The sequence below is a fragment of the Triticum aestivum genome, chromosome 2A (genome assembly GCF_018294505.1).
Source record: "Triticum aestivum cultivar Chinese Spring chromosome 2A, IWGSC CS RefSeq v2.1, whole genome shotgun sequence".
NCBI classification, from domain to species: domain Eukaryota; kingdom Viridiplantae; phylum Streptophyta; class Magnoliopsida; order Poales; family Poaceae; genus Triticum; species Triticum aestivum.
Window position 1 is genome coordinate 53970638 of NC_057797.1, and position 20542 is coordinate 53991179.

Consider the following 20542-nt stretch of genomic DNA (forward strand, 5'->3'; position numbering starts at 1 on the left):
CAAACAATCCTACAAATTAAGTGGAGCCCAATATGCAACTCCGTTGCATATTGACGAAACACCACATGACTTATTTAGGTTCTCTCTCGTTTAGGTACCCATCAATATTAAATGTTGATTAACATGGCAAGAGATGAAACATGAGTAGAAAACATAGTTAGGCATTTTAAATGAGGCCGGAAACATCAAACAACAATTCCGGTACATCCCCATATGCATTTAGCAATTTAATGCAAACAACAATTTTAAACATTTTAAATGTTATTATCATGATGTGAATGACATGTGCAAGTTTATGCAAATTTTATGAAAAAGTTGACATGAGCATGATATGAAGCATTTTGTCATCCTGGCGGAAACGAAAGGGGTGCCACGGCAACGACAACGGAAATGGTGCCACGGCAACATTCCGGTTTCGAAAGCTCACGGAGGTACCGGTGCAAAAGGAAGTGGGTGTGAGCGTGTTGAGCAAGATGGTGGGGTGCTCCCGACTACCGGGTTCCCACGGGATAGTGGCATGGAAACGAGTGACAATTCGGACATGGTGCAAACACAGGATGTATCTCATACAACACAAGCATTCAGTCCACGGGCGTCGTTCCGGCGGTTATACCTTCGGAGCGTTCATTTTCGGAGCGGAATAGGTTCGATAGTAGCGGAAGTAGTGGTTCGCGTTCGATCGGAGAGGTACTTGATGACTCCAACGTCTTCGGGGTGACGGTAGGGGTACACACGACGTCGTGGGAGTAGTGATTCACGCCACGGTAGTCGAACTTGACGAATCCGAACTCTTCGAGGGTCGCCGGTAGAGGTACTTGTCGCATCGTCGGGCGTATTCGTACACGTTTCGGAGAGGAACTTGGCATATCCATGTACTTGGCGTTTTGCAATCCCATGTCCAGGGTCATCATGTAGTCGATCGGGCATCATGGAGGAACTTGTCGTATGCGGGATCCCGGTCTTGACCAAGGAGAGGGGCGTAGCCCACGCAAGGTGGGGAGGCTGTGGTGGGTGCATTGGGCTTGCGCGTGCAGCAATCAACGGGGCTGGGTGCTACTAGTCATCTCCTTCGCTAGGAGATGGAACGAAGGCGCGGCAGCAGGGCAAGCAGGGGGGATGGCGCTGGTTGTTGTCGTTCGGCACAGCAGAAGCAGGGTAGGCCAGCGACGAGGGCTTGGGGAGGTCGATCTGGTCGCCTCCGAGACTTGGGCGCGCCAGAGCTTCGAGCTGGAGGCGGCGGACGACATCCATGGCTGCTCCCGGAGCTTCGCCAGAGGCGCGCGGACAAGGCAGGGCACGGGAGCTCGAGGTTGATGGCGTCGGGCGCTGGCCAACGCGCTCGTCAGGGACGCGTGCGGCAGGGAACTCCTGCCGGTTCGGTCAGCCATCGACGAGGCTGACGAAGGAGGAGGGAGAGGGGAACGTGATGAGGGCACAGTGCTGCTCGGGGGCTTGGACTCCGCCGGTCGGAGCGACAGCAGGGAGCTCCTGCTCCAGCCAAAGACGGCGACAGAAGGAAGGGGAGAGAGGCGACGCGAGGATGGAGGCAGCGGGGGCGATGGAAGAGAGGGGCGCGCGCGAGCTGGGGAGCTCCTCTCCCTGGCGATGCGGTGCAGGGTGTGAGGCGGCGGGAGTAGGAACGAGGAGGAGGGGATCGAGAGGAGAGGGTTCGAGTGGGGTGACTGCGCCTGCGTGAGGGTGACGGCGTGAGGTAGAGAGTGAAGGGAGAGAGCTGGGGATTCGTTCGGGGCTAGGGTTAGAATGTCCAAATGGGCCTTGGGCCAACTGGTGGTGGGCTGGCTGAGCTTAGGAGGGTTAGCTGGGCCGCTAGTTGCCGCTTCGGAGCAAAAAGGCCATCCTTTTGCTATTTCCCATTTACAGAAAAGTAGACAGAAGGAAAATGGAAGGAAATAAATAGCTAGGGGTTTTGGAAAATGCTGAAACTTCTCCTACTGAGTCTAAGAATTATATTTAGCCCAAGAAAAGAAGTTTCACGCGATATAGAAGAGTTTAATTCAAACTCATTTGAATTTAATTCAAATGGTTTGAACTAGGACGGGGTTTTAGGGGTGACCAAAATGTTGAGATTTTTGGTGGAGCTTAGGAAAGCGATAAAAGAATATGAGGACAAAGTTTGGAGACCAAATTTGAATCAGAAAAGGCACGAAAATATTTGCAAGTGTTTATGGTTAATTCCAAATTAATGGAATAGTTATTATAGCTCCCTAATAAGAGTAGGAGACTTTGAATATGTTTTAAAGAGAAATCACCAAGTGAATTCCCTCGATTTAAATGGATCCGAGATCCATGCGATTTATTTGGTTGAGTTTTTAAAAACTAAATGACATGCTTGCATGATGGCATGATGCAATGCAAAATAAATAAATAGCGCAAGCACAAATGAAACACACGGAGGTCACGAAAATATGGAAGTCTTCTGGAGCGTTGGTCTTGGGGCATCACACGCGGGCAGGCGAGGACTCTTACAGGCGCATGCATGCGATCGTCCATAGCCAGATGGATCAGATCTCCGGCTGGGCGAAGTTGCAGGACGACATGAAAGCCTCTTTTGAACAGGTTACCGGCATCATCCGGCAACTAAATGAGAGCAATGCGAAGCTCCGGGCTGAGCGCGACCTGCTAAGGGCGAAGATCGTCGGAAGTGCGGAGCAGCAGGAGGAGACCACTGCCTTGTTGAAGAGGACCGGCGTCATCGTCGAGAAACTTATAGACGAGAATGCCATGCTGTGCATCGAGCGCAGAAGGTTGGTGGAGGAATCCTTGGATGCTCTCAAGCAGCATCTTGAGGACAAGAATGTTGGGGAACGTAGCAGAATTTTAAAATTTTCTATGCATCACCAAGATCAATGTATGGAGTCATCTAGCAACGAGGGAGAGGGGAGTGCATCAACATACCCTTGTAGATCGCGAGCGGAAGCGTTCAAGAGAACGGGGTTGACGGAGTCGTACTCATCGTGATCCAAATCACCGATGACCTAGCGCCGAACGGACGTCACCTCCGCGCTCAACACACGTACGGTTGGGAAGACGTCTCCTCCAACTTGATCCAGCAATGGGGAAGGAGAGGTTGATGGAGATCCAGCAGCACGATGGCGTGGTGGTGGAAGCAACGGTGATCTCGGCAGGGCTTCGCCAAGCTCAGGGAGAGGGAGAGATGTCACGGGAGGGAGAGGGAGGCGCCAGGGGCTAAGGTGCGGCTGCCCTCCCTCCCCCCACTATATATAGGACCCCTAGGGGGCGCTGGCCCTAGGAGATGGGATCTCCAAGGGGGGCGGTGGCCAAGGGGGGTGGAGTGCCCCCCAAGCCAAGTGGGGCGCCCCCACCCCTAGGGTTTCCAACCCTAGGCGCAGGGGGAGGCCCATGGGGGCGCACCAGCCCACTAGGGGCTGGTTCCCCTCCCACTTCAGCCCATGGGGCCCTCCGGGATAGGTGGCCCCACCCGGTGGACCCCCGGGACCCTTCCGGTGGTCCCAGTACAATACCAGATACCCCCGAAACTTTCCCGATGGCCGAAACTTGACTTCCTATATATAAATCTTCACCTCCGAACCATTCCGGAACTCCTCGTGACGTCCGGGATCTCATCCGGGACTCCGAACAACTTTCGGGTTACCGTATACTAATATCTCAACAACCCTAGCATCACCGAACCTTAAGTGTGTAGACCCTACGGGTTCGGGAGACACGCAGACATGACCGAGACGACTCTCCGGTCAATAACCAACAGCGGAATCTGGATACCCATGTTGGCTCCCACATGCTCCTCGATGATCTCATTGGATGAACCACAATGTCGAGGATTCAATCAATCCCATATACAATTCCCTTTGTTAATCGGTAAGTTACTTGCCCGAGACTCGATCGTCGATATCCCAATACCTCATTCAATCTCGTTACCGGCAAGTCACTTTACTCATACCATAATGCATGATCTCGTGATCAACCACTTGGTCACATTGAGCTCATTATAGTGATGCATTACCGAGTGGGCCCAGAGATACCTCTCCGTCATACGGAGTGACAAATCCCAGTCTCGATTCGTGCCAACCCAATAGACACTTTTGGAGATACCCGTAGTGCACCTTTATAGTCACCCAGTTACGTTGTGACGTTTGGCACACCCAAAGCACTCCTACGGTATCTGGGAGTTGCACAATCTCATGGTCTAAGGAAATGATACTTGACATTTGGAAAAGCTATAGCAAACGAACTACACGATCTTTGAGCTATGCTTAGGATTGGGTCTTGTCCATCACATCATTCTCCTAATGATGTGATCCCGTTATCAATGACATCTAATGTCCATAGTCAGGAAACCATGACTATCTTTTGATCAACGAGCTAGTCAACTAGAGGCTCACTAGGGACGTGTTGTGGTCTATGTATTCACACATGTATTACGATTTCCGGATAACACAATTATAGCATGAACAATAGACAATTATCATGAACAAGGAAATATAATAATAACCATTTTATTATTGCCTCTAGGGCATATTTCCAACAGTCTCCCACTTGCACTAGAGTCAATAATCTAGTTACATTGTGATGAATCGAACACCCATGCAGTTCTGGTGTTGATCATGTTTTGCTCTAGGGAGAGGTTTAGTCAACGGATCTGCCACATTCAGGTCCGTATGTACTTTACAAATATCTATGTCTCCATTTTGAACACTTTCACGAATGGAGTTGAAGCGACGCTTGATATGCCTAGTCTTCCTGTGAAACCTGGGCTCCTTGGCAAGGGCAATAGCTCCAGTGTTGTCACAGAAGAGAGTCATCGGGCCCGACGCATTGCGAATGACTCCTAGGTCGGTAATGAACTCCTTCACCCAGATTGCTTCTTGTGCTGCCTCCGAGGCTGCCATGTACTCCGCTTCACATGTAGATCTTGCCACAACGCTTTGCTTGCAACTGCACCAGCTTATTGCCCCACCATTCAAAATATACACGTATCCGGTTTGTGACTTAGAGTCATCCAGATCTATGTCGAAGCTAGCATCGACGTAACCCTTTATGACGAGCTCTTCGTCACCTCCATAAACGAGAAACATATCCTTAGTCCTCTTCAGGTACTTCAGGATATTCTTGACCGCTGTCCAGTGTTCCATGTCGAGATTACTTTGGTACCTTCCTACCAAACTTACGGCAAGGTTTACATCAGGTCTGGTACACAACATAGCATACATGATAGACCCTATGGCCGAGGCATAGGGGACAACACTCATCTTTTCTCTATCTTCTGCCGTGGTCGGGCATTGAGCCGTGCTCAATCTCGTACCTTGAAATACAGGCAAGAACCCCTTCTTTGACTGATCCATATTGAACTTCTTCAATATCTTGTCAAGGTACGTACTCTGTGAAAGACCAATGAGGCATCTCGATCTATCTCTATAGATCTTGATGCCTAATATGTAAGCAGCTTCTCCAAGATCCTTCATTGAAAAACACTTGTTCAAGTAGGCCTTTATGCTTTCCAAGAATTCTATATCATTTCCCATCAACAGTATGTCATCCACATACAATATGAGACATGCTACAGAGCTCCCACTCACTTTCTTGTAAATGCAGGCTTCTCCATAAGTCTGCGTAAACCCAAACGCTTTGATCATCTCATCAAAACGAATGTTCCAACTCCGAGATGCTTGCACCAGCCCATAGATCGAGCGTTGGAGCTTGCACACCTTGTCAACATTCTTAGGATCGACAAAACCTTCCGGCTGCATCATATACAATTCTTCCTTAAGGAAACCATTAAGGAATGCTGTTTTGATGTCCATTTGCCATATCTCGTAATCATAGAATGCGGCAATTGCTAACATGATTCGGACGGACTTCAGCTTTGCTACGGGTGAGAAAGTCTCATCGTAGTCAACCCCTTGAACTTGTCGATAACCCTTAGCGACAAGACGAGCTTTATAGATGGTTACATTACCATCCGCGTCTGTCTTCTTCTTAAAGATCCATTTATTTTCTATGGCTCGCCGATCAACGGGCAAGTCAGTCAAAGTCCATACTTCATTTTCATACATGGATCCTATCTCGGATTTCATGGCTTCTAGCCATTTGTCGGAATCTGGGCCCGCCATCGCTTCCTCATAGTTCGAAGGTCCACCGTTGTCTAACAACATGATTTCCAGGATAGGGTTGTCGTACCACTCTGGTGCGGAACATGTCCTTGTGGACCTATGAAGTTCAGTAGCAACTTGATCTGAAGTTTCATGATCATCATCATTAACTTCCTCTCTAGTCGGTGCAGGCACCTCAGGAACATTTTCTTGAGCTGCGCCACCTACCGGTTCAAGAGGTAATACTTCATCGAGTTCTACTTTCCTCCCACTTACTTCTTTCAAGAGAAACTCTTTCTCTAGAAAGGATCCATTCTTGGAAACAAAGATCTTGCCTTCGGATCTGAGGTAGAAGGTATACCCAATAGTTTCTTTAGGGTATCCTATGAAGACGCATTTTTCCAACTTGGTTTCGAGCTTTTCAGGTTGAAGTTTCTTGACATAAGCATCGCATCCCCAAACTTTTAGAAACGACAGCTTAGGTTTCTTCCCAAACCATAATTCATACGGTGTCGTCTCAATGGATTTTGACGGAGCCCTATTTAAAGTGAATGTGGCAGTCTCTAAAGCATAGCCCCAAAATGACAGCAGTAGATCGGTAAGAGACATCATAGATCGCACCATATCCAATAGAGTGCGATTACGACGTTCGGACACACCATTACGCTGAGGTGTTCCAAGCGGCGTGAGTTGTGAAACTATTCCACATTTCCTTAAGTGCATGCCAAATTCGCGACTCAAGTATTCTCCCCAATGATCTGATCGCAAGAACTTGATTTTCCTGTCATGTTGATTCTCAACCTCACTCTGAAATTCCTTTAACTTTCCAAAGGTCTCATACTTGTGTTTCATTAAGTAGACATACACATATCTACTCAAGTCATCAGTGAGGGTGAGAACATAATGATAGCCACCGCGAGCCTCAACACTTATTGGACCGCACACATCAGTATGTATGATTTCCAATAAGTTGGTTGCTCGCTCCATTGTTCCTGAGAACGGAGTCTTGGTCATTTTACCCATGAGGCATGGTTCATACATGTCAAATGATTCGTAATCAAGAGACTCCAAAAGTCCATCTGCATGGAGCTTCTTCATGCGTTTGACACCTATGTGACCAAGGCGGCAGTGCCATAAATATGTGGGACTATCGTTATCAACCTTACATCTTTTGGTATTCACACTATGAATATGTGTAACATTACGCTCGAGATTAATTAAGAATAAACCATTCACCAGCGGAGCATGAGCATAAAACATATCTCTCATATAAATAGAACAACCATTATTCTCGGATTTAAATGAGTAGCCATCTCGAATTAAACGAGATCCTGATACAATGTTCATGCTCAAAGCTGGCACTAAATAACAATTATTGAGGTTTAAAACTAATCCCGTAGGTAAATGTAGAGGCAGCGTGCCAACGGCGATCACATCGACCATGGAACCATTCTCGACACGCATCGTCACCTCGTCCTTCGCCAGTCTCCACTTATTCCGCAGCTCCTGTTTTGAGTTACAAATGTGAGCAACCGCACCGGTATCAAATACCCAGGAGCTACTACGAGTACTGGTAAGGTACACATCAATTACATGTATATCACATATACCTTTAGTGTTGCCGGCCTTCTTGTCCGCTAAGTATTTGGGACAGTTACGCTTCCAGTGACCACTTCCCTTGCAATAAAAGCACTCTGTCTCAGGCTTGGGTCCATTCTTTGACTTCTTCCCGGCAGCTTGCTTACCGGGCGCGGCAACTCCCTTGCCGTCCTTCTTGAAGTTCTTTTTACCCTTGCCTTTCTTGAACTTAGTGGTTTTATTCACCATCAACACTTGATGTTCCTTTTTGATTTCTACCTCCGCTGATTTCAGCATTGAATATACCTCAGGAATGGTCTTTTCCATCCCCTGCATATTGAAGTTCATCACAAAACTCTTGTAGCTCGGTGGAAGCGACTGAAGGATTCTGTCAATGACCGCGTCATCCGGGAGATTAACTCCCAGCTGAGTCAAGCGGTTATGCAACCCAGACATTTTGAGTATGTGCTCACTGACAGAACTATTTTCCTCCATCTTACAACTGAAGAACTTGTCCGAGACTTCATATCTCTCGACCCGGGCATGAGCTTGGAAAACCATTTTCAGCTCTTCGAACATCTCATATGCTCCGTGTCTCTCAAAACACTTTTGGAGCCCCGGTTCTAAGCTGTAAAGCATGCCGCACTGAACGAGGGAGTAATCATCAGCACGTGACTGCCAAGCGTTCATAACGTCTTGGTTCTCTGGGATGGGTGCATCACCTAGCGGTGCTTCTAATCTTTCTTGGCAGCTATGAGGATGATCCTCAGGTTCCGGACCCAGTCCGTATAGTTGCTGCCATCATCTTTCAGCTTGATTTTCTCTAGGAACACGTTGAAGTTGAGGACAACGTGGGCCATTTGATCTACAAGACATATTGTAAAGATTTTAGACTAAGTTCATGATAATTAAGTTCATCTAATCAGATTATTCAATGAACTACCACTCAGATAGAGATCCCTCTAGTCATCTAAGTGAAACATGATCCGAGTCAACTAGGTCGTGTCCGATCATCACGTGAGACGGACTAGTCAACATCGGTGAACATCTTCATGTTGATCGTATCTTCTATACGACTCATGCTCGACCTTTCGGTCTTCCGTGTTCCGAGGCCATGTCTGTACATGCTAGGCTCGTCAAGTCAACCTAAGTGTATTGCGTGTGTAAATCTAGCTTACACCCATTGTATTCGAACGTTAGAATCTATCACACCCGATCATCACGTGGTGCTTCGAAACAACGAACCTTCGCAACGGTGCACAGTTAGGGGGAATACTTTCTTGAAATTATTACGAGGGATCATCTTATTTAAGCTACCGTCGTTCTAAGCAAATAAGATGTAAAACATGATAAACATCACATGCAATCAAATAGTGACATGATATGGCCAATATCATTTGCTCCTTTTGATCTCCATCTTCGGGGCTCCATGATCATCGTTGTCACCGGCATGACACCATGATCTCCATCATCATGATCTCCATCATCGTGTCTTCTTAAAGTTGTCTCGTCATCTATTACTTCTACTACTATGGCTAATGCTCTAGCAATAAAGTAAAGTAATTACATGACGTTTATGTTGACACGCAGGTCATAAATAAATTAAGACAACTCCTATGGTTCCTGCCAGTTGTCATATTCATCGACATGCAAGTCGTGATTCCTATTACAAGAACATGATCAATCTCATACATCACATATATCATTCGTCACATCCTTTTGGCCATATCACATCACACGGCACATGCTGCAAAAACAAGTTAGACGTCCTCTAATTGTTGTTGCAAGTTTTTACGCGGCTGCTATAGGTTTCTAGCAAGAACGTTTCTTACCTACGACAAAACCACAACGTGATATGCCAATTTCTATTTACCCTTCATAAGGACCCTTTTCATCGAATCCGATCCGACTAAAGTGGGAGAGACAAACACCCGCCAGCCACCTTATGCAACTAGTGCATGTCAGTCGGTGGAACCAGTCTCACGTAAGCGTACGTGTAAGGTCGGTCTGGGCCGCTTCATCCCACGATGCCGCCGAATCAAGATAAGACTAGTAACGGCAAGTAAATTGACAATATCGACGCCCACAACTGCTTTGTGTTCTACTCGTGCATATAAACTACGCATAGACCTAGCTCTGATACCACTGTTGGGGAACCTAGTAGAATTTTAAAATTTTCTACGCATCACCAAGATCAATCTATGGAGTCATCTAGCAACGATGGAGAGGGGAGTGCATCTACATAACCTTGTAGATCGCGAGCAGAAGTGTTCAAGAGATGGGGTTGATGAAGTCGTACTCGTCGTGATCCAAATCACCGATAACCTAGCGCCGAACGGACTGCACCTCCGCGTTCAACACACGTACGGTTGAGAAGACGTCTCCTCCAACTTGATCTAGCAAGGGGGAAGGAGAGGTTGATGGAGATCCAGCAGCATGACGGCGTGGTGGTGGAAGCAACGGTGATCTCGGCGGGGCTTCGCCAAGCTCAGGGAGAGGGAGAGGTGTCACGGGAGGGAGAGGGAGGCGCCAGGGGCTAAGGTGCGGCTGCCCTCCCTCCTCCCACTATATATAGGACCCCTAGGGGGGCGCCGGCCATAGGAGATGGGATCTCCAAGGGGGCGGCGGCCAAGGGGGGTGGAGTGCCCCCCAAGCCAAGTGGGGCGCCCCCCACCCCTAGGGTTTCCAACCCTAGGCGCAGGGGGAGGCCCATGGGGGGTGCATTAGCCCACTAGGGGTTGGTTCCCCTCCCACTTCAGCCCATGGGGCCCTCCGGGATAGGTGGCCCCACCCGGTGGACCCCCGGGACCCTTCCGGTGGTCCCGGTACAATACCGATTACCCCCGAAACTTTCCCGATGGCCGAAACTTGACTTCCTATATATAAATCTTCACCTCCGGACCATTTCCGAACTCCTCGTGACGTCCGGGATCTCATCCGGGACTCCGAACAACTTTCAGGTTACCGTATACTAATATCTCAACAACCCTTGCATCACCGAACCTTAAGTGTATAGACCCTACGGGTTCGGGAGACACGCAGACATGACCGAGACGACTCTCCGGTCAATAACCATCAGCGGGATCTGGATACCCATGTTGGCTCCCACATGCTCCTCGATGATCTCATCGGATGAACCACGATGTCGAGGATTCAATCAATCCCATATACAATTCCCTTTGTCAATCGATACGTTACTTGCCCGAGACTCGATCGTCGGTATCCCAATACCTCGTTCAATCTCGTTACCGGCAAGTCACTTTACTCGTACCGTAATGCATGATCCCGTGATCAACCACTTGGTCACATTGAGCTCATTATGATGATGCATTACCGAGTGGGCCCAGAGATACCTCTCCGTCATACGGAGTGACAAATCCCAGTCTCGATTCGTGCCAACCTAACAGACACTTTCGGAGATACCCGTAGTGCACCTTTATAGTCACCCAGTTACGCTGTGACGTTTGGCACACCCAAAGCACTCCTACTGTATCCGGGAGTTGCACAATCTCATGGTCTAAGGAAATGATACTTGACATTTGGAAAAGCTATAGCAAACGAACTACACGATCTTTGAGCTATGCTTAGGATTGGGTCTTTTCCATCACATCATTCTCCTAATGATGTGATCCCGTTATCAATGAAATCTAATGTCCATAGTCAAGAAACCATGACTATCTTTTGATCAACGAGCTAGTCAACTAGAGGCTCACTAGGGACGTGTTGTGGTCTATATATTCACACATGTATTACGATTTCCGGATAACACAATTATAGCATGAACAATAGACAATTATCATGAACAAGGAAATATAATAATAACCATTTTATTATTGCCTCTAGGGCATATTTCCAACAAAGAAAGAGCTCATCGCCGCTCACCGCGGAGACTAGTTCCCGCGGCCTGCAACACGGATCAAGAAAGTAGAGATCAGCGAGCCAGATCGTTGTCTTCCTTCTTCTTTTGCCCTTGTGTATTTCGGGCGTTGCTGCATGTGGTTTTTTTAATTATGTTCCTAAATATGTAAGACAATTATTATCCACTATCATTGTCCTTATATTCATCATGCTTGCTATAAGTCGCAGTCGATGCTAGATAGGTCCGTCGAACCTTACATCAAGATCCGTGCAAAACATTTTTTTTCAAATTTTCATTTTTCTCTCCTAAATCTCAGTCCAGTGAGACATAGCCACATCGTGAAACAAGGGCTCAGGTGCCATTAATGGAGATGTTGGGAATGAGGTGCGTGGCGGATAGAGGTCAAAGGGCTCTCCTCCCTATGAGCACGCGCATGGGTCTGATCGCACGCCATAGCTACCCCGCACGGCACCTCCTAGCCAATAAAAAAAGGAGACACGTGGCGGCACGTAAATGGTAAGTAGAACGCCAACGATTTCAATAATAGTTGTGTTTCTGATTTGTAAAGTAACAACACTTGTTCCAAAATGATTTTGTTGATTGTTAATGTGTGCGCCTTCGCAAATCGGACAGAAAAATTACCACAACATGTTGGTGCCATGTTATGACACCATGCCAAGTTTCATGATTTTCAGGCGTGTTTTGGATTTACAAAAATTGAAAAACCAAGCTTCTCAATCTTTCCGGCCGAGCCACGACGCCCAGATGTTTGAATTTCATTCCCATCTCTTGCATGGGACCTAGAAATTCACCCAGGTGATACAAACAAGAATTGAACATTGTTTGGGAGAGCAAGAAAAGGAGGACATGATGATGCTTAACGCGAACTCTCCAGAGGAGAGGCAGTGGTGTGATCTCCATACCGACTTGTTGCGGCTACTAGTATTGAAAATTTCATTCATCGATTTCCTACATCTGAAAGCTGTCTGCAAGCGGTGGAACTCCATTGAAAGCCCGATACAACATGCAAAAGGGTCGCCATTGCTCATGACACCCCGCCTAGCAGGAAGGACAAAAGATGATCTTCTCGAGGTCTTCGAACCGATGAGCGAGAAGAAGTACAACATCAGGGTAAACATCCCTACTTCATGTATCCAATCACAGGGTTCGTAGTTACTACATGTCACAAAGAATGGCTGGGTCATCGTGTCAAGAGGAGGTGACCAAAGGTAATTCCTAGTGAATCCGTTCAAGAATTACCCGGATGGCGGCCATGTGATTGCTCTTCCACTACTAGATATCCTTGGCCTCAAAGGATTATCGTTCTCTTCCATGCCAGGTTCTCCGGACTTTGTGGTCCTTGTCGTGGGAGCCACGCCAGACTACGAAGTTTTCTTTATTCAAACATGGCGAATAGGAGACAAAGAGTGGAAGGAAGAAATCTTACGAAATGTTGATGTGCCGTTCTTCATGGCATCTCATAGCCCCGTCTTCCTTGACGACATCGTTTATTTCCTAGACATGAATGGCAGGCTTGGAGTCGTGGACTTGGACATGGAAAAGATGGAGTGGAAGGTCCTTGACAAGCCAGATCAACCGATACGTGGAAGTGACTATGTGTATACAAATCGGAAGTTGAACTATAGCTATCTAGCGGAGTGGAAAGGTGACCTAGTCGTCATTATCCGAGAAAACGGCAATTTTGGCTTCATCAGAATATTTAAGCTTGATCGGTCTAGGATGGTTTGGACGGATTTGGAAGAGATGGAGGATACTACTGTGTTTTGGGACAGAAGCAATGCTCTAATTGCGAGGCCAGCTTGCGGAAGGGATTTGTGCAACAAGGTGTACTTTCCAAGCTGTACTAAGACTGATGATGGTGGCCAGGCCTACTACTCCTTAAAAGAGCAAGCATATTACCCTTCCTTTTGTGACAAGGAGCCAATGAATGCCATATGGTTCCAGCCAAACTTTTAGGATTTGCTTTGGTGACTGGGAGCCTAACAAAGAGTACTTTCAAATTCCTTTTTGCAACCTAAATAGCTGAGGAACAAGCACAATACATGACCTAATTAAACATGTTATCTTATTTCCACATGCAGGCTAATCAAGCTCGTTAAAGTTTGTCTTCCCTCGTCTTAGCGAGTGTCTCAAGCTCGTTAGTAACTATCACATTGTCCTGTCTTGCTTTTTCTTTTTTGAAAAGGGTCGTCCTGTCTTGCTTTGATTTGCCCTGTGATTTACTCGATCATGCAAATACATACATTTGGGTGTCAGCAAGTACAAGCGCATACGGCCAACTGCTAGCAGCAGCTAGGTTGCCAAACGATCGGGGTGCGGGATTTTTGTGTGATGCTAAAATCATTCAGGGACCAACAACTGAACAACCGATAGGGAACAATATGGAAAAAAAAAACCTACTCGCTCTGTCCCATAATATAACATGTTTTTTGACAATGAATATGGGTGCACCGATGATTGATGTGAAAAGCGAGAATGCAGAGGAAAGGTGTTGAGGTTTTTCAGGACAAATCAATGAACCCATATATTTGGTTAGTTTCCACCTTGAAGATTGTGGAGTCTCATACAAAGAAAGTACAAGACCCACATACTGTAGCAGCATGTTTTTTTAGATACTATAGCAGCATGTTTTTTCTCATGTTGTAGTGGGACGTCGCTCGCCTTGGGCCGACCCACATAATGCGCATGCTTGCCTCGACATTTGCTAAATGCTCGACCGTTCACGTGATTTGCTTTTGTATATCATAGCCGAACCACCCATTAGGTGGTACCATGATAGCACAAAATTCAAATCCAAAAGTTATAGAAAAATCCTAAACATTTTTCTGAATGTCCACGAGATATGTGTCTACAATCCTACGAAATTTGAAATCCTAATTCCATCAACACATAGAAAAAAACAAAACATTGATTTTTGTGGTTTGTATTTTTGTGACTCTAATTCATGCTGGATTTCACTTATACAGAGCAATGAGTGAAAAACAATAAAAATAGAATATATCAAAAATAAAACCACGAGTAACAAAAATAAATTGATAATAAATCAGGAAAAAATAAATTAATGAAAAATAAAAGAAAATAGAAACCAATAAGATGAGGAAAATAATGATTTTTTAGATAGAAAATAGAATGAATGAATTAAAAACGACCATTGCTATTAGTTACCACCTTTTTTTTAGTTCAATCAGGTACCCACCTTGGAAGAAAAAGGCCGGCCCAGTACGGGCGACACGCTAAATCTTTGAAAGCGGGAACGAGGCAACAAGCGTGGAAAATATCTTTGGTTTCTGGGTGTGTGTGTGTATATATATATCACTGTTCAAGATATCTTTCGATATTCCGATAAATCGGCTGATTTATCGTTTATCAGTGTCTGACCGATAAGATATATCGGCCGATAAGTCAACCAATATGATGATAAATCGGCCGATATGCCAATAAACTGGCCGATTTATCCCTTATCATGGGTCGACCGATAAGTTCCCGATAAGCGATATCCCCAACATTGATATATATACCTCATATGGAGAGAAAAAATAATTACTAAAATAAAATTCAAAAAAGTTTAGATTTTTTTATAATAAACTTGACTTTCTTTTGTATTAGTATACAAAATTTGGCGAATAAAATCCGAGCGTTGACTTCAGGGCAAAAAATTTTATTTGCTATTATAGGTCACTATTTTGACCAAAAAATTTGTTTTTTCTAAAAAGTCAACAGGGGTTTTTCTTTTTGTGGATTTTTTTACGCACAATGGAAGATTAAGTTTATTTGAAAAACTTTTTAAGATTTTTTTGACCTTTTATTTAATTACTATTTTTTCATATAAGATGTACTCCCATACACCAGAAGTTGCCCTTCCAGCAAGCCTGCTCTTTTACGATACCCATCGTAAGCAAGTCAAAAAACAGATCGAGATCAAAGTCAAGCCCCTCCCAAAGCCCCACACGATCGATCTATCCTGACGCGCCGCGGAACAGAGATCGAAGAAGTATACTACTCCATGGCCAATAAGCAACAGCCGCCGTGGGTGGTGCAATTCAATGGGACGAGCGAACCCGTCCTCGTCGCCCCGTTCGGTGGATGCCCCCAGGGCTAGTCCAATATATTTTTGGGCCCGGGCGATTTAAAATAATTGTTTTTCATATTAAACTTTTATACTTATTTTAAACTAAGTGTATCATATTATAATTGTAATTAATATTTTTTATTACTTAGCCACATAAAATGTTTTCAAATAACATTTATATTATTATTGGTATGCATCTGTAATGTATATAATTGAATATTTTTAATTTTACAAAATGAAAAATTTATGATGTACCAAAACTTTTCTTTACTGTTAAGACAATCTTTCATATTTATTTTTCTTATATTGCATAAACGGTGTAGTGTATACACATTTGCATATACATGCGTGTGTTCATATATCTTTTCATGTTATATTGAATATTATGATAGAGATTTATAAATTATAGACATACCAACAAATATTTTTATAGCAATTTCTAGTGTATATTAGGTGGTCATATTCATGGAAACTTCTAGGGCATAGAAAATGTGGCCTGTATGATAGGTTCAGTAATTTGAAGAACCAAAAATGTTGTTGATTATACTTTTACGCATGATTCGATTACCTAATGTGCTCGTCCAGATTCACTTGGTTTAGTTTGGTGCAAATGAGATGCCTAGACGTTTATCAAATTAAAAATTGTGCATTGGCTTAAACATTGAAATCGATATATCATAATTTTCATTATGATACTAAGACATGCATTGTAAAAGAGAGACTAATGTATTTGAACTCAACTCCGCAGTCGGATTGGTTTGCCTAAGCGTGGTATAACTTATCAGTATGTGGTGTGAACTTATGCTTATGCTAATTGAGGCTCTATTTTATCCATTGAATAATATTCCAGATGTAATGTATACTCTTTTTTTGGAGAGATCTCGCAAGCTTTATTGATTCAGAGGCATGTTCATAGGTACAATAGTTGGGTTATGAGGATTGCCCAACCACACATCTCTACCTATGCCTAGATTATATGCATACTTTGCGAGATTGTGAGCCTCCAAATTGAAGTTTCTACGCTAAAAAATAAACTTGCAAGAAGAAAAACCAGAACTACGAGCTATTATTTCATGTGTGATTGCTGCGTTCGGTCCACTTGTTCCCCAGTTGATGTCATTAACTACTCCTTCGCAATCGGAAGCCAGGACCACATCATGAACATCCAGATCTTCTGCCAAAGCTAGTCCCTCTCTGCAAGAAAAGGTTTCTAAGACCGTTGGATCAATGACACCTTCGTACAACACTATCGAAGACCCCAGGTAGTTGCCATTCTCATCTCGACATAGTGCAGCCACAGCTTCGCCCTTCTGCTCCGAGCTACTGCTCCATCAACGTTCACTTTGACAGTGTCGGTTCCCGAAGCGAGCCAGCGTTGAGTCCTAGCCGCCCGTGCTGACATGCTCACCGTCATGTTCACCTTAGGGATATGTTGCAAGTCCGCAAGGAAGTTGTTCACAAAAGAAATAGTTTGGTGCGGCGCTTGAAAGATTGCCTCGTACACAACTTTTCGCCGAGCATGCCAAATCGCTCAAAGTGTGACAACCATTGTTGTACACTTGGAGTGATCCATCCTGCTGTATAATTCAAACAGCCATCTCTTTGCACTTGGTTCTTCTAGTTCTGCCATCGCTAGCAGCACATCTGCATCCCATAGTGCCCACACACACCTCGACATCGTACAGGAGATCAAAGCATGCCGCCACGAGTCTTGGCATCCACACAAAGGACATGTGCCCTGGGTTGCCATATTCCTGTGGTGTAACACATCCGTGGTATGCAGCGAATGCCGTGCCAAACGCCAGATGAATAGTTTGATCTTCGAGAGTATAGGTATATTCCAAAGTGCCGACCAGGCTTTTCCTTCCTCCTGGCCTGCAGATGATCCCGATCTGCCCTCTAGCCACTCCTCTCGCTGCAGTTTTGTGCTTACCAAAAATCTTACTAGTGTAAGTTTTAGTTGGGCCCCTCCCCTCTTGGGGCCTGGGGCGGTCGCCCGTTTTGCCTGGCCTATGGGCCGACCCTGGATGCCCCCGCCCGCACGACGAGACGTCGACGGACGTGGCGACACTGCAAGGGAAGCGATGCCTCGACCGGGACGGGGACTGGTCGCTCATGCTCGACGAGCTCAACAATGAGTGCTCGCTCGTGAGCTTCGCTGCTACTACGTGTCTACGTCGCTGTCGGCCCCCGCTGTGATCGCTCTCCCGCCGTTTCCCGAGGGTGCGCCACCGCCACGCTTGCAGTTTGGCTGCGCGCTCTCCGCGCAAACCCCGCCCGACTGCACCGTCGTGCTCGACTTGGTCAGGGAGAAGTCTCTCCTCCACTGCCGCCCCGGCGACGCCGAGTGGTCCCGCCTCCCCGTGGAGTTCGCCGAGGAGGGGGACGAGTTCGACGGCCCCATAACCGCCGGCCAGCACGGGAAGCTGTACGCGACGAGCATGGTATCCCTGGTGGCCACCGACGCGTCCGGCCCGACGCCGGTGGTTGAGAGGACGGACATGAGGCACCCGCCAGCGTGCCCCGTGCACGAGGGGTACAAGTGCTACCCGGTGCCATGCCCTGGCGGCGAGCTCTTCTTGGTGCGTTGCTGCCTCTTTGGCCTCCCGGCGGAGGTGGTGGACGTGAAGGTTTTCCGATGGAACGATGAGGACAATGCGTGGGAGACGGTTGTAACCATCAGGGAGAGAACGTTCTTCGCCGGCAGGTTTACTTTCGCGGTCCCGTCGGCGGCTGAAGCAGGAACCCGAGTCAACACCATCCATGTGCTGCGCTCAGTTTATGGTGAATCTCATATCTACACTGTGTCTCTCGACGACATGACCTTAAGGATGAGTGCAGTCGAGGGATGCGATGATGATGATGATGGCGACCAGGCATTTTGGGCTCTTCCCACTAGGTAATTAAGCTTAGTTTCAATCGCTCGATTTGAACAAGTTACTCGTATAGGAGTGCTACTAGTATTTGTGAGATGGGTTAATTTTTCTATTTATGTATATCAGCTTCGGTCTGGTAGCAGCACGATCCAGCGACACTCCTGGTGGTCTCTCCAATGAGGTAAATCTCTACATGATCTCTTATAATTTTGATAACTCAGTTGACTAGCTCACTGCAAATTATATAGGATTACCAAAGAAAGAAGGGAAATTAACCTGTACTTGACAGGTGATGCAAACAAGAAGTGAACATTGCTGCAAAGAGGAAGAAAAAGAGGACATGATGACGAACTCTGCAGGCGAGAGGCGATGGTGTGATTTCCACACTGATTTGTTGCAGCTACTAGTACCTAAGATTTCATTCATCGATTTCCTACACCTGAAAGCTGTCTGCAAGCAGTGGAATTCCATTACAAGTCCTATCCAGAATGCAAAAGTGTCGCCATTGCTCATGACAACCCGCCCAGCAGGAGGAGCCAAGGAGGATGTCCTAGAGGTCTTTGACCCGGTGAGCGAGAAGAAATACAACATCAGGGTAAACGTCCCTGCTTCAGGTCTCAAATCGCAGGGATCGCAGTTACTACATTTCACAAAGAACGGCGGGATCATCGTGTCCAGAGGCGGCGACCACATGTTCTTCCTAGTGAACCCATTCAAGGATTACCCAAATGGGGGCCATGTGATTGCTCTTCCAGCTCTGGATCTCCTTGGCCACAAAGGATTGTCGTTTTCCTCGGTGCCGGGGTCTCCGGACTTCGTGGTCCTCGCCACTAGTTGTACCCCTGATGACAAAGTTATCACCATACAAACATGGCGAATGGGAGATGAAGAGTGGAAGGAAGAAATCCTAGGCAATTATGACGTGCCGTTCTTCATGTCATCTCAAAGCCCCGTCTTCCAAGACGGGGTTTTCTATTTCCTGGACATCAATGACAGGCTTGGAGTCGTGGACCCAAATGAGGACGAGATGGAGTGGAGGGTCCTTGACAAGCCAGATCAACCGATACGTGGAAGCACCGAGGTGCATCTTGCTGAATGGGAACACAACTATTTGGTGGAGTGGAAGGCGGAGCTAGTCGCCATTTTCAGGGATAGTGCCGATGGGTCAGTTAGAATGTTCAAGCTAGACCGGTCTCAGATGGTTTGGTCGGAGTTGGAAGTGATGGAGGACGCGGCCGTGTTCTGGGATAGGAGAAATGCTCTGATTGCTGTGCTGCCCACCGGAGAAGATTTATGTAACAAGATGTCCCTACCGAACTATAGCGAGACAGACCGTGGCGGCAGGACTCGGAGCTTCTACTCATTTCGGGAGCAATGCTACTACCCTTCTTTCAACGCCAAGGAGCCCATGAACGCCGTATGGTTTCAGCCAGACTTGAACGCACTTATGGCGACGACTCACCAGTAGTGCATGTTATTTTCTTGTTGACTGAGAGCCTAGCCAGCAGTTCTTGCAAATTCATTGCAACATAGGTAGCTAAGGAACAGGCAACTGTACGGGGGCTAAACATCTAGTGCTATATTGTCGCCAAGCAAGACACCATGTTTCTTTGCGTAGGCTTTATACATTCTGTTGATCATATATAGTAATAGTTTCTAAATTATCGGTTATGTTGATCATATGATAGGTTTCTAATTGTAATGGTGATGATTTGAAATCCAATAATAAAGTTTTCCAGAAAAGAAAACATAAATCTAATAGTAATAAAGTTATGAAAATACGTTATACAAGTGACATTTGCTCAACCCCCTTTCTTGTGTGCCGCCACGTGAGCAGTCCGATGCGACGCATGAATTTTGGCGCCCTGACAGCATGGCAATCCGTGGGGGCAACCATTCGCTATTTGGTTCACTCGGGGATTTGATGCTGCTCTCACCACTCTTTGTTGCCCTCCGAGCGATCAGCTGGATTCTTTTGGTTCACTCGAAATAAAAATGGTTCCTCACGTGAAACAAAAAAAATATAAAAACAAATTTTAATTAAGCCAGA

The 20542-nt window shown here is 46.2% G+C and overlaps 1 protein-coding gene across 1 annotated transcript; it reads left to right on the top strand.

Annotated features, from left to right (window-relative positions):
• The first annotated feature begins 1116 nt into the window (after positions 1 to 1116).
• LOC123191483 (uncharacterized) lies at positions 1117 to 20103 on the top strand. Its single transcript, XM_044604199.1, has 5 exons — positions 1117 to 1309; positions 17577 to 17764; positions 17863 to 18515; positions 18619 to 18673; positions 18782 to 20103. The coding sequence occupies exons 1-5, from the start codon at positions 1117 to 1119 to the stop codon at positions 19958 to 19960; spliced, it is 2268 nt and encodes a 755-aa protein (XP_044460134.1). The 3' UTR covers positions 19961 to 20103.
• Positions 20104 to 20542: the final 439 nt, after the last annotated feature.

What these genes read in the sequence shown, in the direction of transcription:
- LOC123191483 (XM_044604199.1), top strand. Translation starts at nt 1,117, where the DNA reads ATGGCGCTGGTTGTTGTCGTTCGGCACAGCAGAAGCAGGGTAGGCCAG. An exon ending in GCAGGGCACGGGAGCTCGAG is followed by an intron (nt 1,310 to 17,576) that starts GTTGATGGCGTC and finishes TGTAAGTTTTAG; the next exon opens with TTGGGCCCCTCCCCTCTTGG. An exon ending in TTTTGGGCTCTTCCCACTAG is followed by an intron (nt 18,516 to 18,618) that starts GTAATTAAGCTT and finishes TATGTATATCAG; the next exon opens with CTTCGGTCTGGTAGCAGCAC.